The sequence below is a fragment of the Monodon monoceros genome, unplaced genomic scaffold (genome assembly GCF_005190385.1).
Source record: "Monodon monoceros isolate NGI ecotype Baffin Bay Population unplaced genomic scaffold, NGI_Narwhal_1 Super_Scaffold_8, whole genome shotgun sequence".
NCBI lineage: Eukaryota > Metazoa > Chordata > Mammalia > Artiodactyla > Monodontidae > Monodon > Monodon monoceros.
In genome coordinates, this window is record NW_021703785.1 from 63,572,453 (window position 1) to 63,598,684 (window position 26,232).

Below are 26,232 nucleotides of genomic sequence, written 5' to 3' on the forward strand. Positions count from 1 at the left end.
TTAGCACAACATCTATAATGTTGTAATAGAATGTCCTAGACTTCGGAGTTTCTGTCTAAAACCCTCTAGAGGGACTTCCCTGGTGGCGCAGTGGTTAAGAATCCACGCAGGGGACACGGGTTCGAGCCCTGGTCCAAGAAGATCCCACATGCCGTGGAGCAACTAAGCCCATATGCCACAACTACTGAGCCTGCGCTCTAGAGCCCACAATCCACAACTACTTAAGCCCACATGCCCTATAGCCCGTGCGCCACAACTACTGAAGCCCTCGCACCTAGAGCCTGCCACTGCGATGAGAAGCCTGCGCACAGCAACAAAGAGTAGCCCCTGCTCGCCAGAACTAGAGAAAGCAACAAAGACCCAACGATGAAGACCCAACACAGCCAAAAATAAATAAATAAATAGATAAATTTATAAAAAATAAAACCCTCTAGAACTCAAAGTTAATGGAAAAATGAAGCCACTAACAGCTGATGCTACGAGAAAAAACCCCTCCAGGTTTAAGTTTAACAGTAATCTGGTATGTTTCAAGCCTTCCTCCTTCTACTTTTAAAGTGAGATTACAGGTGTTTTGTGGAGTATTTGTATGTTATTCTTTATTTTTGTATGCATGAAAGATACACACCTGTACTGGTTTGCCAGAGCTGCAGTAACAAAGTATCACGACTGGGGAGTGTAAACAGCAGAAGTGTGTTGCTTCACAGTTCTGGAGGCCAGAAGTCTCAGTTGAAGGTGTCAGCAGGGTCCGTTCTTTCTGGGGTCTGTGAAGGAGAATCTGTTCCTTGTCTCTCTCCTAAGCTTCTGGTGGTTTGCTGGCAATCTTTGGCCTTCCTTATCTTATAGAAGCATCACCCTCACCTTTCCCGTCATCTTCACATGATGTTCTTCCTGTGTGTGTGTCTGTGTCCACATTTCCCCTTCTTATAAGGCCAACCATCGTACTGGGTTAGGGGCCTCTTCTACTCTAACATGACCTCATCTTAACTGACTGCATCTGCAGTCACCCTGTTTCCAAACAAGGTCATACTCTGGGCATTAGTATTTCCGTGTATGAATTTTGTGGGGCAAAGTTGAAGCCATAGTCACACCCTTCACCGAGAAACTGCAAAAAAATAACTATTTTGGTCACTGTAAATGTTTATACAAAGACACTTCTCGAGTTTAAAAAATTTGGTTAACCGTTCATGTGTTTGAACACTGAAGGGCAGTATAACACTACCAATACTGCACAAAGAAGTTTGTGGCTCAATTACTTTAGAAATTGAATTATCATAATGGTTTCATTTAAATACACTTTATAAGCATGGCTGTTGTTTCTGGTAGTTCTAACCTGATATCTGATGAGACTGAATGTTAGAGGCAGAGACTGAATATTGAAACTTGAGGTTGTCTAAATGACAGACAAGGAGAGAACCTCAGTGTTGAGACTTACGGTGAATGGTTATGCCTTTTCTATGGTTTTAAAGCTTTAATTGGCTGCTCGTTGTGGCAGTTCATGCTTCCATTTCATTTCTTTTAACATCAAGGAAGTTATGATTGGCATGGACAAATGTTTCAGCATGGGGAGAATGTTCACTTGTCTACTTGTCAGGTATTTCAAAAGAATGTGATTTTCAGGGGCTGTAAGGAGATAGCTTATATAGTTACTGCACTCTATTCTTCACATGGGAAAGAAAACTGGATAATATACAGACGGAAAGTAAATGTTATTTTCATGTACTTTGGTTAGTGTTGATTGCAGTTCTAATGCCTTACAGTTGCCTAAAGCCTGACAGCCATTAGATGGAATAATTTTCAGTATGAAAACAGTACAAGGGAAAGAGAAACTGGAAACTGCTGATTTATTTTGACTTCTATGCCATGATTGTTGGCTTTTCTGAGAGTAATCTTAGAAGTTTATGCTTTACCAGGGCTGCATACAATTATTTGCCTTTTGCTAAACACTTGTTCTGTGCCTGACACATGTCCATACATTATCTTATCAAATTCTTTCTACCATCTTGGGAGGTGGATGCAATAGTATTTTCATTCTCTCTATGAAGAAGAGGAGATTTCTAAATGTTCAGTAATCGGCCCAGGTCACCCAGCTAGTAATGAATGCAATTGAGTTTTAAATCAGATGTCCTCAGACTCCAGAGCTGTCTTCGAAGCTTTTCAAAGCTACGACAGCCATCCAAAGCTACTGTTTATGCTGTCCTGTATTGGTGTTTCATGAAATCAAAATTAGACCATAACCATGTGGAAACATAAACGTGTCCTCATCCAAACATTGAGAGTATCTCCCGGTCCTTGCTAGATGTTCCCTAGATAAATGCACTGACCCTTTATGTGCCATTAGGGACGTTCAGAGCTAATCACGACAGAAGGCCATCGATACCGTAAGACTAGTTTCTGAAAGAAAGAAGAATCATGTCAACTTACTTCTCACTAGTGAAATACCTAATAAATAAAAATCAACCATTAGAAATGATTTATGAAAAGCTTTGATTTTTATCCTCTCACTTTGATGTCTTAGGCCCCAAATCTATTTCCCCAGATGGCTGAGTTTTATTTACACTGTTTCCTTCCAACTAGAGCTAACATGTATAATAGTTTTTAATGGCCCTAGTGATTTTCACATTTGGGCAGAGCAGATGTGACCAAAAGAAAATACTGTGTATGATTGATTTTTATTTTTAAGAGAGACCTTTCCCTTGGAAGGTGAAACTGGCAGCCTTTCAAACCATGATTAGCCCTTATAACCAGGGGATGACTTGAGGGGCGGGAAAGAGAGGCAGAATGTGCTTCTGGCCTTTATCGAAGGGGTTTAATTGTGTTCCATTTCTACTGAGCTGGTAATATTTGGTCTGAAATTTCCTGTTATAGATTCTCCATATCATCTGTTTCTCCCCTCTTTTCTCCCAGGAAGGGAGAAAAGAGAGTCATGGTCAGGGATGGGCAAGAGAAGAAGGACTCAAAAAGTAATCTCAGTTGAGAAATCCACCCTTTTCCCAGCGCACCAGAGTGAGCACACGAGGACACTCACGCCCACACACACACACACACATACGGCTTCAACTGTATTGATTGTTCATGCGCTCCCATTTCCAGAACTGGTGGGTCTGGACTGCAGGCTACCTTGACTGCCTTTGGAGATTGCTAGAGTTGGAGTGTATCAGGAGGCCTGAGGGCCTCCCTTGGACCTTAGGTACAGCCACGGGGACCGGCCTTATGCACATGAACCATGGCTAATGACCACTTAGTATGGAATTCTCCCCGAGAGATTGGAAACTGCCTGCCCATGGGTTGAATTCAGGATACCGGTGTGTTTTATTTGGAATGCACAATGTTTTTTTATTAAAAAAAAAATGCATTGCCAACTTTTAAGAATCGGGGACTTTCAGATAAAAACCTGATTTCACTTTCTCTTAGGAAATCAATGAATCTAGGAACACTGGGCTAACCTTCCTGCAGGACAGGTGTTGAGGAGGTGACCCTCTTAGGTGAGGGGAGGGTTTCGGTTTATTACAGCCCCACCAATTTCCTGTTGTCTGCCTGTGTTAACTGCCATTTTCCACCCATTTACTCTGGGTTTTATGATGCTTGGCCCACTTCACTGTTTGTGTTACCCTCCAGGCCTCTGTAAGCATTTGAAGTCGTGATGCTTTACACCTACAGCTCATGCATTGTGGGGAAGTGGCAACCAGCCCCATGTTACTTACCGAACTCTGTATGTAGATAAAAAGGATTATAGAAACTCTAATATACATACTATAGGATGAAGACAAAGAAGAAATATTGGCCTAGAGTGTTTTGGTCACCATATATAATTTTTTAGAGACCATTGAATAAGGAACATCTGCAAGTATATGTTCATCGTTGTATACCCATATCAGCATTTATTTATAAAAACAATGTTTTGGGGCTTCCCTGGTGGCGCAGTGGTTGAGAGTCTGCCTGCTGATGCAGGGGGCACGGGTTCGTGCCCCAGTCTGGGAAGATCCCACATGCCGCGAAGCGGCTAGGCCCGTGAGCCATGGCCGCTGAGCCTGCGCGTCCGGAGCCTGTGCTCCACAACGGGAGGGACCACAACAGTGAGAGGCCTGCGTACTGCAAAAAAAAAACCAAAAAAAACCACAATGTTTTGAAACCAATCCTTCATTTTAGACTTCATAAAATTTTTTATCGTACTATTGCCATGTCTTTCAGCCTTTTGTCAGTTTTGCTTAGATCTCAATACAATTATGCAAAACAGTATTATCATTCAAACAACTGCAAACAATTGTAGAGAATGTTTTCATTAGCAATTTAAAAAACCTATTCTCAAATACACTTTTGGAAGAATAAGTATTTTTTTCTCCAGTAATATTTTTGATGCTGTATAAATGTTTGTCTTAGCTGCAAACATTTGAGTTGGGGTACAATTTTTTCATATAATAATTTTAGAATGTAATTTTCGGTTGCATTTGGACTGCATACTACTGGAATCATTATGCTCAACTAGAAGTGGTTAGGCATACACCAGCCAGAGCACTGAGCGATATATTACGTATAACACACAGGAGATGAAAGGCTGTATCCTCAGCTCATTTAAAGAATCCAATGTTTTAGGAGCGCTCCCACTGTGGTGGTGTTGATGGTGATGATGGTGGTGCCAGTGGTGATGGTGGCCATGGTGCTGATGGTCATAGGGCAGTGGTGATGGTGGTAGCAGTCATTTTGGAGATCTCAGATTTATGGGAATGTCATCATTTGAAAAACATCATTTACTTGAGAAGACTAATTTGAATTGTATAAAAAAATCCCCCCTTTTTTGACATCTTTATTAGAGTATAATTGCTTTACAGTGGTGTGTTAGCTTCTGCTTTATTAAAAAAAAATCCCTTTTAATGTCAAGCTGTAAAGTCAGACAAGTAGATTAGAAATATAGAAAGATTGAAAACAACCAACTCCATACTTTAATGTCAAGCAATTTGCAAATTTTCCTGGAAGAAGCATGCTTCCATGGGTTTGAGAATATCATTTTTTGCCTGTAACCTCAAGTGACAAGCCAGTGCACAAGAACATAAAAAGCAGAGTGTTTGTCTCTATATTTTTATCCCTCAAATATACCGATTCTTTGGATTGTGATTTTCTTGTAAACCTTTTTAAAAAATCAGGTTTTACCAAAGGGTACTTGTGAGGAATCAACGTAAGGTTAGTTAAGTCTCTCTTTGGGGCCTGGCACATCATAGGCCTTTGCACTGGTCTTGGGCTCCTGAAACATCAGGAGGGAAATAAGTCATGCACTGATTCACTGGTCATGTGCACATAGACATAAGAGTCAATAAAATTGCAAGAGAGCTAAATGCTTTAAGTACATCTTTAACTCCTGATCAGAGAAACCATATCTGAGAGTGCTGCCTTGCACAGGTTTTGTGGGCTGTGTTTGGCCCTCTGGGTTTGAAGCCCAACCTTTGTGATCCACGGTTCCTAATTCACCTACACTCCAGGAACCCCGTCGCAGAGCACCTTAAGCCAGCTTTTCAGTGTCCTAAGTTTAATTTGCCCCACACCTATCCTGTTCAGGGTTCCCAGACTTACGAACATTTAGTGGAAGCATCTCAGAGCATCACTTTTTTGTCCTTCCTCTTGACATTGACAAACGGTGACCCTGCTCCACCACAAACACAAGCAAACGGAATAAACACGCATGAAAGGACACACTTTTGTAAATCTTTTTGGACGGTGTAATTATTTTCAAGGAGCTTTATATGGTTGTTTCTAGATCAAAAGTTGCGTGGACTGAATGCAGCCCAGAAGAACCTTTTGTATGGATTTGTTTATGTGGTGCTGCAGATATATATATATATATTTTAAAGTTGGGGGATATTAAATTTGACAACAATTCTTATTTAAATATGAAGTCATAAAGTACTGCAGGGTGACACAGCGCTTGGTGCTGCTGGCTTTAGACGTGGCATTTATTATCCTTTTTGCTACAGTCACCACTGAAGTTTGCCTGGTCCGCCTCCCCCATCTGTGTTCTCTGCCAAGCCCAGGCTGGACCTGTGTTGCGACTTTCACCGAGGGCAGCCAGAGCACCTCTCGGCATTGGCAGTGAGAGCTTGAAGTATTTCTCGGACTTGTTTGAAGCTACCATTATGCCCAGCACCTCTGTTCAATTGTTAAGCAGACAGCTCAGTGTTAACTCTTGGTGCCACATTTTCCCCTTGGGGATTGTTTTTCCTCATCTGCTCTGAAAAGCTCTGTATTCGTTGGCTTCATGTGTCTCATAATAGTTTATGTCTTCTTTTTCCAGTGATCATAGTATAATGTTTCTGCCTAATTAGAAACTGAGTCACAATCTCCACTACCTATTTACATGGATCTTTTAGAAGATCCTCTCAGCAACAGCATGTAAGTTTAACTCTTTTTCTAGCCCTGAAAAGAATGACTTGAATCAGGCTTGTTAAATAACCCTGTTCTTGGGCGCGTGGCAGCCCTCAGCTCGAACGTCCCTTGCCTTAGTCCGTTAGGTCTGCTGTAACACAACACTGTAGGACTTCCCTGGTGGCGGCAGTGGTTAAGAATCCGCCTGCCAATGCAGGGGACATGGGTTCGAGCCCTGGTCCGGGAAGATCCCACATGCCGCGGAGCAACTTAAGCCCGTGCACTATGGAGTCCGTGAGCCACAGCCATTCAAGCTTGCGCACCTAGAGCCTGTGCTCCGTGACGAGAGGAGCGACCGCAACCAAGAGTAGCCCCCGCTCGCCACAACTAGAGAAAGCCCACGTGCAGCAATGAAGACCCAACACGGCCAAATAAATAAAATAAATATATAAATAAATAAATAAAAATAAAAACAAAATAGTACTGTAGTCTGGGTGGGTCATAATCAACAGAAATTTATTTCTCACAGGCCTACAGGCTGAGAAATCCAAGATTGAGTGTCTGGTAAGAGCCTGCTTCCTAGATGGCTGTCTTTTTGCTGTAAACTCACCTGGCAGAAGGGACAAAGGAACCTCCTCAGGCTTCTTTTATAAGGACCCTAATCCCATGACCTAATCACCTCCCAGAGGCCCTACTTTCCAATACCATCACACTGGGAGCTAGGATTTCAGCATATAGATTTGGGTGGACACATTCAGACCGTAGCATCCATCTTGAGGTAAGTGGTATGCATTTGCTTCTGAGCTCAGATCAGAGATTATTAAAGAGATGACTGTGTGACAGTTTCCACGTTCTTGCACTATGGTTTAACTCCTTAAGTGAAGAGTGGCAGGTAGATTAAGCTACTTCTTTTTAATAGATTTTATTTATTTATTTATTTATGGCTGTGTTGGGTCTTCGTTGCTGTGTGCGGGCTTTCTCTAGTTGTGGCGAGCAGGGGCTACTCTTCATCGTGGTACGTGAGCTTCTCATTGTGGTGGCTTCTCTTGTTGCGGAGCATGGGCTCTAGGCTCACAGGCTTCGGTAGTTGTGGCATGCGGGCTCAGTAGTTGTGGCTCGAGGGCTGTAGAGCGCAGGCTCAGTAGTTGTGGCTCGCAGGCTCAGTAGTTGTGGCGCACAGGCTTAGTTGCTCCACGGCATGTGGGATCTTCCCAGACTAGGGCTCCAGCCCCTGTCCCCTGCATTGGTAGGCGGATTCTTAACCACTGTGCCACCAGGGAAGCCCTTAGAATAAGCTATTTTAAGGATGTGGTAGCCAACAGGAGGGAAGTCTCAGGAGAAAGCAAACACAGCAGTGGGATTGAGGTTACATTAACTTGTCAAGAGGGCAGAATTGGAGGCCTCTGAGGTCAGCTCTGTTCTCCACACTCCTCTTTCCCAGATGTTCAAAGGTTTTAGTATTCCATTCTCAAATGGTAGCCCCAGATTCCTCATCATGATGCCTGGCCCAGAGACCTACCATGCCTGGCCAGTGCCAGCACGAATAGTAGCAGCTGCCCGTCCCCCTGTGCCTTCCCTGTGGGCCAGTAGTTACTGAGGACTTTAACTACCTTCATTCATTGAATTCTCAAGGAACTCTGCACAATAAGCCCCATTTTACAGATGCAGAAACTGAGGCTGAGGACGTTTAATAGCTGCCCAAGGTCACATACCTATTAGGTGGCAGAGCCAATGCCCCCTATCAGTATTTGGTACTAGAGGGTCACTTTACTCCTAAAAAAAAAACAAGAAGAAGAAGAAGAGGATGTTAGTATTTTAAAAATAGGATAAGTAATGAAAGATCCATCATTTAGAATAGGTTGCTGTCCCATGAAGGATGGTGACCCTGTATGAAGAGCGCATTGCTCCATGAGAGAGGATGCTCCATGGCGGTCTTCCCTAGGTGATGTCCATGTGAGCCAGCGGCTGAGAACACACTTAAGGAATAGATGTACTTTCCATTCCATAATTATTGGAATTTTTTTTTCTCTGGTTGACCCAGCAAATTAAATTGTTTGCATTTCAAAAGAGAACATTTCTTTTTTTCCATTTCTTTTAAGCATCAGCATGCTATTCCAGTGTTAGCTCCAAGCCAATTCTGAATTTCAACAATATTATCCACTTTTGCAAAAAAAGATTCTAGAGCTTCAAACTTGTAAAAAGCAGTTTGAGGGTCTTTCTTTTCTTCTCTCTGTTACTATTATTTTACTATTATGAGAATAATGTATTGCTTTTCTTACTGGTTATATCTTTTTCTGGGGAAGAACCATAGTTTCTTGAAAATATTTTTTCTTATTAGAAATTTCTTTGTGTTTCATCTTTACTGGAGCATACTTGCTTTACAATGTTGTATTCGTTTCTGCTGTATAACAAAGTGAATCAGCTATACGTATACATATATCCCCATATCCCCTCCCTCTTGAGGCTCCCTCCCACCCTCCCTATCCCACCCCTCTAGGTGGACACAAAGCACCGAGCTGACCTCCCTGTGCTATGCGGCTGCTTCCCACTAGAATTTATAGCTAGAAGAGCAATTGTAAAATAAAATACCGTTTGTATAAGTCTGTCATCAAAGAAATGAAAAAGTGATAAAGGAACAATGGAGAATGTATTTTTGTGACAATAATATAACGTATTCCTAATATTTGGCTATAAGCTAATTGTAGACATATTTTAGAACCAGAAATGTATGGAATTACATGATTATAGAACAGGAAAATTCACAATGGTTGACTTATAATATCATGTGTCATAACAATGCTCAATGCTAAGAGTTAAGAAATGAAGCCAAGTATGGAATGAAATTGGAAGAGAAATCTTCTCAAAATTAAGTTTTGACAGGAGGAGGGGGCCTATGTGTGTCAAGTTTTAACTGAGAGCTAATTATAATGGTCATATTACGAGTTGTGTAGAAAGGAGATTGTTGATTCTGGTGCCTTAGATACACAGGTGACTGGACTTTTTTTCAAAAGTCTAAGTATTCCTTTTTGGTAAAGATTATCTCATCAAAATATAGACAACAGAACCTTTAAAGCTACCCTCTTTAACTGGTATCAAGAAGAATGAGAAATTATTATAATTAGTATTATATCCTTTTTTAAAAAAAGAAAATTGAAACAGAAAGGATAGGGATACTCAATGATTCCAATAAATGGACTGAATTTCTTGGCTTTTATTTTTTGTGGTGGTTTGTAATTTCACTTAAAGTACATTAAATAGGTGACAGTGAAATATTTTTAGCGTCTCTAACATACCAGGAGACACCTGATAAAGACACAGTGGCTGGTGTGGCTTCAAACATATGAGGCCATGGCTGCAGAGATATCCCTAACTTCGTTGGTAGAGGTCACTCTTGTAAAGAAAATCTCATCATACAGGCGCTGCTGAGAATCTCGCCCTGTTCCCTGATGTCAGCGTCACCATGGAGATCTCATTCCAGTAAGGGGGAATGGATTCCACAGTCCTGCTTTGGAAACGTGTAAATAGCAGATGCTTTTATTGCCTTTGTTTGAATCTCTGCCCTTGTAGAGCAACTCAAACCGGAAGCTCAGAGCAGAGGAAGTCCATATTTGTCTGCTGTGATTTTTTTTTCCCCCTCCATGTAAGCAGCTTGGTCCCCTGGGACGAGAGTGCATAAAGACAAGTTAATGGGAAAGAGATGAATTCAGATTTCACATAAAGAATGTCAGAAAACTGAATAATGTTTTCCTTGAGTCAAAGAAATAATTCAAACTTGCTTTAATACTTTTTATTATAAGCTATTAATGTACAATATATGGGATAACTAAATGGTTTTATCAACTGAAATTTATAATACAAAATTGGAAGGGTACATGTTTCTATGAATTTGAATAGACTTGTTTTCCTGAAACTTGGTAGTTAAGAGCCTGCATTTGAATTCTAACTAACCTGGTTTCAAATTCCTATTGATCTTCTGTTTAATCTGGCTAAGTTTTTTTAAATCTTAAAATAGGGAAAGTAGTAGCATCTAACTATTGTTTAATAGTCTGTCTCCTTCATAGCAGAGGGGCTTAAATGTAATAATGTATATTGAAAGTTAAGTATAGTAATATATATAGAAATATTCTTGTTGCTATATCACACCCAGAAGAGAATTTTCATCTTTTCTTTATATCTTCATCACATAATTACCGTGGTAAAACAGAACCATTACAGAAACTGGTAAGTAAGAGAATTTAAGTAACCGGTCCAAGTGTATACAAAGACTATGGCAAATCTGTGCTCAGAACCTATGTATCCTGATCCTCATTCAAAGGCTTTTTCCAGCACATCTGGCAATTATAATCGTCCATGTTTTTTCAGATACAGTGGTGTTTATATTTGGGATTCGATTTTCACATAGTAACCAAAGTGTTAGGTAAGAACTGCAAATTAATTGATGGAATATTAAGCCTTGTGTGCCATAAACTACCTCTTTTATGAATTGTATACAATACATCTGTAATTTCTTTTCTAGTGTAGGGACATTTCAACAAAGGACACTTTTCGCAGAGGAATACAAATCTCCAGTTCCCACAAAACTAAAAGTTGGTGACAGACCCCGATAGGCCCTGATTAAGATAATGGTTCATAGAACTATATATACGTGTGAAAGCAGGTAAACATATTTGCAGGTGACTGTCACAGCATCATTTCAGTGGAAACTTTTTTTTTTTTTACGTCTTTATTGGAGTATCATTGCTTTGCAATGGTGTGTTAGTTTCTGCTTTATAACAAAGTGAATCAGTTATACATATACATATGTTCCCATATCTCTTCCCTCTTGCGTCTCCCTCCCTCCCACCCTCCCTATCCCAACCCTCTAGGCGGTCACAAAGCACCGAGCTGATCTCCCTGTGCTATGTGGCTGCTTTCCACTAGCTATCCACCCTATGTTTGGTAGTGTATATATGTCCATGCCACTCTCTCACTTTGTCACAGTTTACCCTTCCTCCTCCCCATATCCTCAAGTCCATTCTCTAGTAGGTCTGTCTCTTTATTCCTGTCTTACCCCTAGGTTCTTCATCAGTGGAAACTTGATGGAAATCAGAGGCATGAACCCAACTTCTTGTCAGCAACTTCTACCAGCTTTGCACCAATTCCCTGATACTAATTCAAAGTGTGCTTTGCACCAAGATAATTATACCCATAGAACCCCTATTCTCAAAGTGAGAAGGGGCACCCATATGCTACATTTGAGCCAAATCTACTTAGAGAAGAAGGCTGTTTGTTGTGCCCAGGAGTTACATACTAACATTTTTTTAAAAAATGTTTTATTTGTTTATATTAGGTGTACATTTGATTTATACTTATTTGGAAGGAAAACTATATTTGGGCTAATAAAAATAGCTAAAATTTATTGAGGATTTAGTCTCTTCAGGTTCACAGTCGAATTCTTAAAACCACCAATATGATAAACGGAGGCACAAAGAGAATAGCGTCTATGGGGCAGAGCTGGGTTAATGCAGAACCCGGGCTTTGACGACAGGGCTGTGCTCTTGGGAAATGGTGCCAGAGCAGATGTTCCCATTGTGACACAGAATCGCACTCAGGGAGGCACTGCCTCTGCCCAAAGTTTAGGATCTTTAGAAGCAGGGTTTCCTGATTTGCTCAAGTCAGTTGTAATGGCAGAGCGCGAGCTGCACCCCAGCCGCCTGCCTCCAGACCCATGACAAACCACTGGAAGGTATTGCAGGTTACTCTCTGCTGAATTACTAATTCACCACAGTGTGTTAGGAGTGTCAGTCTGTGCACATATGTGCTGGAAATGAATAGGGGAAGGATGAGGGCAGTCGTATTCTCAAGGCCTAGCAGGGTGGCTGGCAAATAATAGGTGCCCAATGAACATTTATTGAGTGAAGATTAGGTGTTCAGAGCAGGGGCGAGGCACTTTGGATTGGAGTGGGTAGAGAAGGTAAGGCTTGGATCTTCAACTGAGCTTTGACTTATAGGAGGGATTTGAATAGGCAAAGAGTTAGTAGGAGGGGATACCTAATGGGGAAAAAAAAAATCATACCAAAGCCACACACGCATGGGAAAGAAAAAGCCCTTTTCCGAGGAGAATCAGTAAAGCAGATAAACTGGAACATGTTTCAGGTTGGAGCATAGTACTTAGATTTATCTCTCATCCATCCATCCATCCATCCATCCATCCATCCATCCATCCATCCATCCACCCACCCATCCACCCACCCACCCACCCACCCATCCAATGCTTATTAAGTATCAGGCACCATGCCATGGGTAAACCTACCATAGACTTGAAAGATAGGTTGGAACCAGATTTTGAGGAGTCTGGAACGCCAAGCTCAAAGATGAACTTTAATTTGATGATAAGCCATTGATGCTTTTCTGAGCCATGGAGGGAGATGGTAAAAGTTTTCTGAGGAGAAGGAGATTAAGAGAATTAAATAGGACCAGTGGGAGAGAAAGGAGATGGGAGTGAGAAAAACCATGAGAGGGAAATGCTAAGGTCCGCAGGTGAGAGGCTAAGCTCTGGACTGATGTGGTGATGGGGGTGAAGAGGAGGGGCAGGAAAGGCCTGGGCTTGGGAGACGATACAGAGGCAGCATCTGTGGCCATGGAGACAGTGGAGGTGGGTGTATGCTGACAATACCAACTCTTCTGGGGGCAAGAGAATGATGGTTAAACAGGAACAGGTTGGACTTTCTTTTCTCAAACTTCTTATCTCTGCCTTTGCATCTTCCCTGGATCTAATATTGATGGATGATTCCAACATCTGATACCTACCAACCAGAGAGTTCATGAAAGAATAGGTCAACTCTCACTATCTTGTTGTAGCAAGGAGCATGTTTTTTTTTAATCCATAAGTGGAACTTATTTCTCAAAGCTGGTTACCACTCTGACTTTTGAGAACCTCAAACTTAAAAAGGAATAACAATGTGTAAACATATAAAATCAGATCATTATGCACAACACTGGTTTTACATTTCTCTATCTTTTCTAATCTTTTGATATCAGAATGTACAGTAATGCCTAAAGGAAAGTTCTCAAAGTATATTGGCCTAGAGAAAAGGGTTATAAATCTTCTTCTGTTATTCTTTATTGTTAGATGGAATACATTTACAGCTACCTCAATATCAGTGATAAAGAGTGAGAGCACGGATAATTGAAGGGCATAGATTATCCTGAATCCATATTTATTGTAACCTTATGTTTAAGCCTCTGCTATCAACTGTTTTACCAAGGCTTCTAACAGGGAGCAGTTTTATAAATTTGAATTTGATCTACTGACCGTACCCACCTTCTCTGGTGGGAGGTTGTGAGCAGGGAAATGGCTAAATGGTGCCAGAGCAGAAAGCACAGAAAACATCACAGTTTCTGACAGTTGAACAAATTCTTGATTTTAGTCACTGAAAATTGAGACGTAAATGAATACATGTTGCTTGGCATTGAAAGGACTTTTCCCTTTTTTTGTGCTGAGCGATGACAGTTTTCCTTAATCATCACTGCGTTCCTTTTACGTTCTTGGAATCCTGGAGTTGGAAACAACATCAAAAGTTCATCCTTTTTCAGTTCCTACTTGCCAACAGAATTATACCTAAACTGTCCAGGCTGCATCATTGTCTGTTCCGTTCTCTGAGTCTTCTGGGAGGCTGGTCCTGGGATTATGATGGATGGGAGTTGGCTGGCAACCTGTTTATAATACACTATAGTTTTGATAGTTATTTGTCTGTTTAGCAGTGGCATAAAATAGGCACCAGTAGATGACTGTCTTCTCGTTGGCCATCTGATGCTCTAAAATGCAAATGATGGGACTGTGAGGAAAGAAAGGACAGTTTCTTTTGGAAGACAGTACTTTTCATCCATCAGAGCTTTGTCATCATAAAGTTTGGCGCAAAGCCTGGCACAGAGTAGGCCCAGCATAAATGTTTGAATGATTTAAAAATTAGCCAATAAATATGTATCAGCTAGAGAAATATGGCTGCTCAGGAGTAGGGTAAGTAACTCTTATTTCCTTTGTGTGTTCTTTTCACTTATGGCTGTCAGCACGGTACCAAAGGGACCTTGTCAGAAAGGAGTCCATACCAATGCGGGTGAGAAGAGTTCCAGAATCACATAAGTCTGGGAAACACTGTATTCTTCTATCATCTCCTCTTTGGAGTTGCAGTGTACATTAGCACACTAAGGGTTTTGAGAAGACCAGAAGTAAAGAAATCTGTTTCTACTGATTAAATATTCCCCAAATCTCTTTGGCCATGGGACCATTTGGGGCACAAATGCTATTAATCATTCTCACTTTAGGAAATACTGCTTTTTTAGGGTTAATTCACATTTTGCCTGAAAAAGACACGGTTTCCCATTCTTACTCACTTTTGTATGCATGTGTGCTGTATGCTAATGGACATACAGTTGGCACAGTATGGACTTCTGCACGTAAAATGACAACGGCCTACGTAGGGTTGGTTGGGATGATACCCGCGCTGATAAAGAAAGCTGGGGTGAGGAGTGCTGCGTCGTAAAGGTAAAAATGAACAAGGTCGTGGTTGGAATCTGACAGAGGAGTGAAACGGAGAGTGGGTTCTGAATTCAAAGAGCCTGTTTTAAACCCAAGTAGACAGAGCTTCTGACACGAGTCTTAAGACCTTGGGTCCGTCTTCCTCGATGATTTCAAGGTCCCCCTTAAGTCATCTGTGTTTTCAAAGCTTTTGCAGACAGAATAAGTACTGACAACCATGAATGTCCCTCACTCACACTTAATGCTTACCATCAAACTGTTAGAGAATTCTTAAAACCTCAGCCAAGCGATTATTTGGAAATGAGAGATTATTTAAGAAAAACTATCTAAAGCCTGCACAGCATTGCATTTGCGGCTCTAAAGTGTTCTCCCAACTTATTTCTGGAAGTCCTACAGCATCTTTGACTTGTCAGGGTCATGCTCCAGGAACTGACAAGGAACAGAACCCCACAGGTGCTCTGTGGATGAAGCTACCAACAGATAAGGGAGGGGCTCGTAGGAAACACAGACCAAAAATATCTCACATATCAGACACAGGGAAGCTTGTCTCTGGTCCTTAAATATCCAAGGGAAAGTGCAATAGATAAATAAGAAAGTCTATTTCATGCAGCTCTGAATGGTGCCTTCAGTTGACCGCTTTATAATCTGCTCCAAGCAGTCAAAGAAAATTGAAAATAGATAGAAATCAGCAGCGTTTCCGGTGCCTTCTGCTGGCATTATACATACTGTGAACAAAAAAATGTATTACACCACACGTCCACGTATCCACAGACAGAGAGCAATAAGCTTGAAATTATTCATCTGGACCACATTTACTTGGAAAGCGGCATTTAGCTCTCAAAGTTCGTATGGGAGAAGAAATTGAATAAATATCAAAAAGTTGTTTAAAAACTTTCCCTTTGGGTGACTACAAGCTGGGGAGCCCACAGGAGTGTTAAAGTTTAGCTTAGCTCGAGTGCAGGGCATACAGTCCCTCCGTATCTAAATCTCAGAAATGACTTTTTCTATTATTTATTTATTACCACTGTATTCTATTAGTCCTTGTATGAAGGGTACCATTTTTGTTTTAGCTGGAGGTAGAGTGGGTCTCAAGGAGATGGTTATATTCTTGTTAGGATATAACTATCCTTCTCCGTTTGTTACCCCAGTGATCGTCGTGTGTATGGCAACTATGGCATCAGTTACTAGAAAATGTATTTGTTGCTAAAATCAGATGCTGACTTTTATTGCTCTCAGGGACTGTTACGTTTGGAAGAGTGAAGGAGCGCTCCTTTTTCCACATGTTGCTGCATCCTCTCTGTTATGAAAATAAAGGGTTCTTACCTCATATCCTATTGATATATCAAGTAATAAATGTGACAGTTACCGGTTCTGTTTTCCTTATCCCGTCTTCCTGCACCACTGAAACGGAACAAGTTTCTTACTAGTAACAGATGCTTGCAACCTTCTTTTGAAATTCCTCTGGAGAAGCTGCCCTGTTGATTCCATTAGATGGGAAGTGGCTTTATGCAGATGTCCACTTGCAGGGATGCATTGTTGTAATTGCTGTTCTGCTGACCCCTTGCTGAGTGCCATGCTTTTCTCTTGTAGGTGATGTGCCTTCAGGACTTCTTTGGTGACGATGACATTTTTATTGCATGTGGACCGGAGAAGTTCCGTTACCAGGATGATTTCTTGCTAGATGAAAGTGGTAAGGAAAAAAAAAAAAAAAGTTCAAAACCAGGGGAAATTTGAGGCAGCTTTCCAAAATGAGCTGCACCAGGCCAAGATTATGTCAACTCAAAAGCTACCAAATCAGTTTCAGATCCTCAACCAACATGGCTTTTCCATATCTTGAATTTCTTTGATTTTTTTTTAATATAGAAAACAGATGAAATGATCATTGGGAAGGTTAAATCATTTAAAGGATAAATTACCAGTGGCTAATTTATAACCATTTCATAACTAAATTGATGTTCAACAGAAAAATCATGGTGCCGATTTCTACATTTTTAATTATATATTTTTGTCAAAATGCGTAGTTGAAAGATGTGTAACATAAAATTATTGAGTATATGTCTAGACTCAGCTTTCACATGGCCTCCTTTATCCTTTAGGTCCTAACTGAGAAAGATGGTTTCGTGTCCTTTTCCTTTAAATGCTTCAGAGTTTGTATGTCATTAGAATCTATGAAGGATCAAAAGAGAGGAGGGAAGCTTCCTTCCATTGAAAATGGAATGTGATTTTCTTTTTACATTTGTTAGAGGAGGAACAGTTGATAAAGAGGAAAAGGTGCATCTTAGCATATGAATGTGAAAGGTTGTAACTTCAAGGATGATGTTTTCTGATACCATAAATCATCTCAGAATCTTAACAGCATCACAGGGAAGATTATTGCCCTGAACAGAGACCTTTCCTTGATCATATTACTTCTGGTTTAATTAGGGACATAGTACATATTTATTGACAATTCAAACTGTTGCTAGTTGGAAATACTTTTTGACGTGATAGTGAATTTCTTGCTTAGATGAATGCATGTAAATCAGTGAGTTTTTGAGTGAGTGGCTGGGAAATACTGGAGCTCCAATACAGCTGATGTACCTTCACATAGAGTATCTGCGTATCACGTAGAGTTACATGCATTTAAACACACTACAATTATTTTGTCATTTTAATGTGATTTAGGGTATATAGGGAGGGATGAGAATAAGAGAGATTGTCCCTTTACCATGAAAACTTTAAATGCCCAATAAAAGTTTATATAGATATATCCCTTGAAGAGACTTAAGTCATTTTGGTTGAAAGGGCTTAACTGGAAGAGTGGTTTGGTGTCTCTTTCCCTCTAAATACCTTCCATCTTTATCTCTGATAGACTGTCCTTGGGGGCACAGATTTATGTACACCTATCACACATGTAATGTCCTCTGGGAGGGCCTTCTTCAGGATGAGACAGCTTTGCCATTGTGCAAAACAACTGAATGTTAGGAGTCAGGCAGAAGAGCCTGCAGCACAGTTTTGAGAAAAATAAACTGCCTTGACTTTCGATTTAAAGAAAATAGCTGTTTCTGATAGAATGGTCTGAGAGACCAGATGCGTTCTGAAATGAGAGTTTCATTTGTTGCTTTGATACGGAAAGCAGCCTGTCAGACTCGAACAGGAATACAGCTCAGTTTCAAATCAGCAGAGTTGGCCTGGGGTTCCCTAGCCCTCCATCTCTACCCAGCCCCCAGGTAGACTTGGGGCTTCTCCCCCACCCTGCCTTGCTTGGTGTGGCCTTGTGCTGGGCTTTCCCTCTTGACAATGTGCTCTCAACTCAGAACGCTGCAGCCTACTCGTGTTCATCTGCGATGGTGGGCAGGCAGGCTTTCTGAAAAGTACAACAGAAAAATCCCTGTACTCTCCCTTTAGAAACCTTTCTTATTAATAGGAATGCATATATATACACACACACATGCACACGTGTGCACGCACACACACGCATCAAGGGATATTGACCATCACATATGGCTTGGCCATTTGAAGGACCACTTCAAACTATTTTAGTGAGAAAGTGAGAACTTCACATCCTTTCCTGAGATGAATATACCCTAAGCATTTCTTGGTGTGAAATACATTTGCTGAGTAACAGTGTCCTCCCCCATCCTCAGAGAAACACGTGGATTGGGGGAGGGGGTAGAAAGACGTCTAAATTGAGATTTTTACTTCCTTGGATGAACCTACCCTGAGACTAAATTCACAGGTTGACAACTGCAATTTCCCTGTTGCTTGTACAGCATGTTCTGGTGCTAATGTATTAACATTTGAATCTTTTCTTACGTGCTCTGAGCATGATTTAGCCCAGCTTATTTGTACTTGCTAAATGGTATTTGCACGTTGAGGCTTCATTTGGCCTCTTCCATAGTAGCTTCCTAAAAGGAGCGTCAGCAGGGGGCCCAGGAGTCTACTGAATTAATACTGGCGCAGGGCTGTGCTTGATTTAATGGCGCCAAGAAGTGGTCCTTTTGCCACAAGGCAGCACTTTTATTTTATCTCTCAAAATTAACCCAGCTCCCAGTGTGTTCAGGATTAGCAGTAATACATCCCCCTAATTACTGCTGGGAAAGCTTCTGGAGATGGCTCTTAAGGTCTTTGCAGTGAGGCGTTCTGCCATTACAGACATTTATTTCATGGGGCTACAGTAGAGCCAGATCAATATGAGGAACTTCAAGGGAGCCTGCTTCCTCCCCTGTTTTCACATGGAAAAAAAAAAAATGCCTTCCTTCTTCCAGCTCCAAATGTAACCATTTTAGCAATATCGTCATCAATCACTGGATTCTTAGCACCTTCTACCATGGTGGATGCAGCACTATATATAGAGACAAGACAGGCCAACAGATCCTTCCCCTGTGTGGCTTGTGGTCTAATTTAGAAATGATGAAACATAGTCAAGGGAAATGCCAAATTGGAGACAGGAAGCTTCACATGGTTTTGCTTGTATATTGATGATAAAGTGATGAATTTATGATTTGCTGCCATTAAAAAGTGAGCAGATTTTGTTGAGAAATGCCTACCTCTTACCTGGGAGGGATAAGTTACTCCTTGGTGAGGAGCCTGTCACAGGCTGTCACCTTCTGTTCACCCCCCAGCCTCAAATCCAACACCCTCAAACTCACCTGACCAGTTTCTTCACCAACTTACTTCACCCCTGCCAGGCCTGACACCTGCTCAGGCATCTAAACCTCACCCATCCTTTTTTTAAAATTTTAATTTAATTTTTTTATTGAAGTATAGTTGATTTACAATGTTGTATTAATTTCTGCTGTACAGCAAAGTGATTCAGTTATATATATATATATGTGTGTGTGTGTGTGTATACATTCTTTTTTATATTCTTTTTCATTATGGTTTATCACAGGATATTAAATATAGTTCCCTGTGCTATGCAGTAGGACCTTGGTGTTTATCCTTTCTCTATATACTAGCTTGCATCTGCTGATCCCAGACTCCCACTCCATCCCTCCCCCGCCCCCTCCTTCTCCTTGGCAACCACAAGTCTGTTCTCTATGTCTGTGAGTCTGTTTCCGTTTCGTAGATCAGTTCATTTGTGTCATATTTTAGATTCCACATATAAGTGATATCATATGGTATTTGTCCTTTCTGTTCATCCTCTCTGTTTACCGATTCCCAAGTGTCCTTGATTCCAGTGTTAATAAGCATGACTTCAAACTTAACATATTTTTGCTTAGGTGTTGTATTTGCTTTCTAGGGCTGCTGTAACAAAGAACCACCGTGGCTTAAAACAACAAAAATTGATTCTCTAACAGTTCTGGAGGCCAAAAGTTCAAGATCAAAGTATTGGAAGGGCTGTGCTCCTCCCAAAGGTTCTAGGGAAGAATCCTTCTGTGCTCTTCCTAGTTGTGGATGGTTGCCATTAATCCTTGGTATCCCTGGCTTGTTGTAGCATCACTCCCGCCTCTGCCTCCATCCTCACTTGGGCTTCTCTGTGTGTCCAAATGTCCCTCTTCTTATCAGGACACCAGTTATTGGATTAGGGTTCACCCTAATCCAGTATGACCTCACCTTAACACAATTACATCTGCAGAGATTCTATTTCGAATAAGGTCACATTCACAGGTACCAGGGTTAGGTCTCTGACATATCTTTTTTTGGGGGGGGACAAATATTGTTTGGAGTTGTCCAGATTTTATCTGAACTTGAGTTACAAGTAAACTCGTCTTCCCTTGTTTGTTTTGTCCTGTCTTTCGATTTGCACAGTTATAGCTTTATTGTAATTAGAATACATAAACAACAGAGCTGTGATAAGGCTGCCTCTCCCCTTACCTTTCATAGGTAGGATCACTCACCAGGGGGACCAGAGGGATGGGCTGAGAATTTCAGCAATGCACTTGACAGAGCCCCTCTTAAAATCCCTTTGACTAAGATGAAAATGTACGGTCTGAAGGATAGAGATGGTTGTGTTTTTAATTGATTGAACTGCCTCGTCCAGAAAGTGTCAATACTGATTTATAGGTGGAATATGCTGGGAGAGATCTCTGTTAGAATTGGCCCCATAAGGTCCCTGAAGGGAGGGGCTGTTTGTTGGCTGAGAGTCACACCCCAAGGTTCTTCCTTGGATTCTGTATAGTTTAGCATCGTTAGAGATGCCCATTTGAGAAAGTTGATGGTGTGTGGGTGAAATCATCTGGGAGGGGAACTAATATGGTAGAAGACAGGTGAGGATCCACAGAATTTTAACAGGATGGATTGTATCTAGGAAGATAAAGTTGAATTGGCATAGACAGGAAGTAGAGCTCTTGGGATTTTTTTTTTTTTTTTATTTAAAAACAAGCCAGTGCTACAAGCTTGGTTAGGAGCCATGTATTTTAACAGTAGCACATGTGAAGATTGCTTTCAGTGGACTGCAGGCTTCTTATGAGATGTGGCTCGTTTGCTGTATTATTGTAGGCATATCATGTGTTACTAAACCATAGAGCCCCTCTGATTGAAGATCGCAAATGTTGACTGAAACAAAAATTAAAAGTGTTACTCAAAATTCACAAAAATTAGTATAGAAGTATAGTAAGTCTAGCATAAAAGTACAGAAGAAAGGTGAATAACTAAGCTTTCACATGATGTTTTTTGTTAAGTTTGTAGCGTTTATACTTTTGAAGTTACGAAAGTTTCAAACTGCACTAAGACTTTGGGGAGACTGAGTGTATGTGTCCACACACACGCCAGGTCCTGTCTCTGGGGAATGCCAGTCCAGCTTTTTCCTGCAGTAGGAAGACCCACCTGGAGTATAGTGTTCTTTCTGGGTATGTGATTCTAGAAGGGATATTTCCTCTCTTATGGACCCCCATGGTATCAGGTACCCAGAATCCACTTGATAAATGTTTCTAGAAATATTCCATCCTGCCCACTTTCCAAGGGCTCATGTCCTGAATGAGATGAAGCAGAAGCGCCCTGCACCACTGATTGCTTTCCCCAACTTTGGGTGATAGAAAAATAGGGTTAGAACCTAGTGTAGTAGAAACAGTATTGGGACAGTGTTAGAACAGCAGTCCCCAACCTTTTTGGCCCCAGGGACTGGTTTCGTGGAAGAAAATTTTTCCACGGACAGGGGGTGGGGGGGGATGGTTCAGGTGGTAATGTGAGCGATGGGGAGCGGTGGGGAGCAGTGGAGAGCCATGGGGAGCAGTGGAGAGAGGTGGGGAGCGGTGGGGAGAGGTGGGGAGCAGTGGGGAGAGATGGGGAGAGATGGGGAGTGGTGGGGAGCAGTGGGGAGCGGCAGATGGAGCTTCCATTGCTTGCCCACCGCTCACCTCCTGCTGTGCGACCCAATTCCTAACAGGCTGTGGACTGCTACCGGTCCACGGCCCGGCGGTTGGGGACCCCTGGATTAGAAGACAAAGGTCTAGTCCAAGCTCCGTGTCCTACTTGCTGTGTGGTCTCTACATCTCCAAGCCTGCTTCCTATTCTGTAAAACACCTTTTTTTTCCCCCCTGGGTTGTAATGGACCTCAAATGAGATAATAAATGTCAAAGCACGTTCAAAACTGTGTTCCTTATTACCTAGTGAATAATGTTAGTGAGTGACACCTCAGCTGAAATATACCTCCTGGTGGACTGCAGCTGGACTCAGCCATGTAGATGCATTGGCTGGGCTTAATTGGAGGCAGATGTCACCAAGATTTGCTTTTGGTGCTCTTTAGAACAAGAAAAGGGATTTTCTGTTGCTTTTTCCCACTCTCAACTTTTATTCCTGTGATGGAGGTAAGGGGAAATTAAGAGACCTTTGAAGATATCCACTCTTTTCTGGAGGGAATCTCTGGAAGATTAAACCAAACCACATTTAGAACCAGTCAGACTTCTGAAACTGACAATGTTTAGGAGTCTCAGGCCTTAGGTCCACATTGATTTGGGTCAAAGGAATTTTAATGGCCCGGCTGCTCTGTCCTGGGGCTGGTGATGCTGAGAAACCACAAGGTCGTTGGGAACACCGGGAAGATGCTCAGTGTCTGGATTGATGAGACCTCCTCACAAAGTGGCTTTTGAGCTACTGCTAACAAAATTCATTCGTTCTTGGGCTTCCCTGGTGGCGCAGTGGTTGAGAGTCCGCCTGCTGATGCAGGGGACACGGGTTCGTGCCCCGGTCCGGGAAGATCCCACATGCCGCGGAGCGGCTGGGCCCGTGAGCCATGGCCACTGAGCCTGCGGGTCCGGAGCCTGTGCTCTGCAACGGGAGAGGCCACAACAGTGAGAGGCCCGCGTACCGCAAAAAAAAAAAAAAAAAAAAAAAAAATTCATTCATTCTTTCATGCATCCATTCATTTATTCAGTAAGCTAAACTAACTTACCATGTGGCAGGCAGTGCTCTAGGCACCAGTAACTGTAGACAGTAACACTTCCGTGAAATAGGACCTTCATATGACTTTTTCTTTTGCGGTACGCGGGCCTCTCACTGCATCAGCAGGCGGACCCTCAACCACTGTGCCACCAGGGAAGCCCCCTCATATGACTTTTAATATTGCTTATGTCTAAAAATGGCAAAGGATCTTAGATGCTGAACTTTGACTCAGAATATTAATTGTTGCTTGTTGTTCTTGTGTATTTTATCTCTTTGGAGAAATATTGTGGTGAAATATCTGATGGGTCACAACAGACTGACAGTTCTTTATAGATTTGAATTTTAATTGCACAGTGTGGCTACTTTAAATCGAATCTGTGGGCAGATTTCTTTGAGATGCTGACACCTGATGCTGGAATACTTTATTGGTTCAGTAGATGTTGACATTAGGAATTTAAAGTTCTTATTTAAAAAAAATTATAACTGTCTTGTTGAATAATTGCCAAGTTTCTGTGACATTTCATTTTCGAATAGAAAATCTAGTGTGTTTTTTATGAGTTCCAAACAGAGAGCCCATTGGCTAACGTGCTTTACTCTTGTCAGCAAGTTCCCATTTGCCTCTTAGCTGTGGAAAAACTAAAGGGGTTCTGGAGACTTCCTCCACCATGGCTACATTTTAGCTCCTGCATAAATATAAAGTCTCCTGGAACATAGTGATGTTTTCTAATTTAACCCACTGCCAAGCTGTGGAGACATATAGATACTTTGGAGACATATAGAGACATATTATACTTTGGAGACAGACTCTAACTCAAGTACAAGCTAGTTCCTTTGCTACAAATAGATAATTTTCTCCTTAGGAAAGCAAGACATTGTATAACATATGCAGTCTTTTATTTATACTTTCTCTTCCAGTCCTCATGGACTTCTCTTTATTGTATTCAGTAACAGTGATACCTGACTTGTTCATATGGGAAAACCTACAAAATATAGCACTGAGAATAAATCCTGTACATTAAGAGTCTTGGAGCCCTGTGAGTTCACCCTCCCTCCTTACACTTGTTCATCCATCTCCAGCTAGAACCCTCTGTTCTGGCAACTTACACCTTTATAAGAAGGCCAGTTCCACTGTCCAGTAGTGCTGATTTTTAATAAGTTCTTTGTTATATTGAGCCCAAATAAATCTCATTGTAGCTTGTGCAACAGTGGTCTTAATTTTGTCCTCCAGAGCAGTAAAAACCACCCACTCCAGAGCAATAAAAACCACCCACTGCCTTCATTCTTAGAAGATGAGCTTTCCTTCTAGACCATCAGGATGTTCAAAGTCATTCGCAGTAAACTATTTTATTTTCCTTTCCTTCCAGACCAAAATGTCCCTAAATCTTCACTCATCTTCTCTCCTTCTCCCATCTTTCAAAGGAAGAAGAGTCTTCCTTTCTAATGGGGATGATAGTGTTCTTGACTTTGTCTTTTCTCTTATTGATGACTTTGCCTTATCAACATTTCCTTCCTGTTGTTCTTGAAGATTTGTTGTTTTACCCTGGCTTTTCAGTCTCTTTCTCCTCAACTCATGGCCATGCCTAAATTTCCCCCATCCTAAAAGAGCTGTCCATCATCTCATCAAATCACAGTACTCTTTCTGTCTCTGCCAAACAGCTTAAAAAGTATCACTGTCCTTGAAGCCTCCATCGACTCATCCTGACTCACTTGTTACACCTTTGGGTAAATGGTACACTGAAAACACAAGAATCATGTTTTCATTCTTTTATTTACAAAATTGTCCTCCACTATCTTTTAAATTTATATCGTGGTGAAAGTTCTTCTCTTGCCACTGAATGACACTTGGGCAAATCTCTCAAGACTTTTCTGCTTCCTGCTAAGATAGTAAAAAGTGTTATGGACTCTCCTAGCTACAAGTCACCATCTCAACGCAGAAGTGGAAATATCTAGTCCCACACAGTAGTCACTCCACATTGGAGTTCTTTGTCCTTACCTATCTGGGGCCCAATGTAGTGAGTTCTTTCTCTGAAGGAAAAAAAAATCGGGGTTGCTAACCTTCTTTCTCCTTACTCTCCTCCCCCGTGTTGTTATTGCTCCTTCCAGGGTTGGAGTAGGGAAGGGGGCAGAGGAGCAGCGTGATGAGAAAGGGGTGGAGACTCCTACATGACTGTGCTGTGATGGCTTGGACTCTCGGGGCCAGCAGATGCTATACGAAGGCAACTTCTCTTATGGGTGTTTTCATGGGTTCTTCAGGGACACTCACTGGGAACATTCAGCTCTTCTTTGATGCGGTCAGTTCAGTTTCTTCCAGCTTTGGATATTTCTCCCTCAGTCCCTGTTTTCCAAAGCTCTCCCTGTTGGCCTCAGATGAGCCTCTAGGGAAGAATTTAAATTAGCTTCATGCCAGCCCACTCCCTCAGATCCATCGCAACACTCATATGTCTTTTGCCCCAACAATAAGCCATTCATTGCAACCAAATCTCCTTTACTCTTCTGTCAGAAGTTCTTGGGGGAAAGCCAAACACTCAAACACCAGTCTGCTGTTTCCCTCCATCCACAGATGACGCTGACCAAGCTCTTCAGTCCTCCCAGTGAAGCCCCAGCTGAGGCGAAGGGAAGCATCTCCCCTCTTTTGGAATTAGGGTATTCACAGCACAGCTCTCTCTAAAGAAATCCATCTCACAAATTCCCTTTCTCTCTAATAACTTAAGCCTTTTATACCTTTGAAAGTGGGTAAGAAGACTAAGGCCTGTAATTGTTTGCTTACATCTACTTTGACATTTCCAGAAGCTGATCCATCTCACAGCTCACTTTGGTATCTGATACACATCCCTTCGGAATCTGGATGAAAATTCCATTCTGAATCCTGTTACATTCGTAACTGCCTCCACTCCACTTACGTAATAGTTCACTAAACAAGGGTAACCTTCACATCACTAAATCCCATGTTCTCCATTTTTTTTTTCCCTCCCCTATTTTTTTTTTGAAGGATTTGATATTTTCTATGATTCCCCCCTTGTCCTTCATGGTCTGTCCTGGTCTTCTGCCCACCTCCATGA

The 26,232-nt window shown here is 41.6% G+C and overlaps 1 protein-coding gene across 3 annotated transcripts in view; it reads left to right on the forward strand.

The window, feature by feature from the left end:
• DCLK1 (doublecortin like kinase 1) overlaps window positions 1-26,232 on the forward strand; it is a 356,039-nt gene that overhangs the window by 182,050 nt on the left and 147,757 nt on the right. For all 3 annotated transcript variants that reach the window (XM_029209842.1, XM_029209843.1, XM_029209841.1), the window contains exon 4: window positions 16,460-16,559. In XM_029209842.1, coding sequence (XP_029065675.1) covers window positions 16,460-16,559 — 100 coding nt within the window. The remainder of the gene's footprint in view (window positions 1-16,459; window positions 16,560-26,232) is intronic.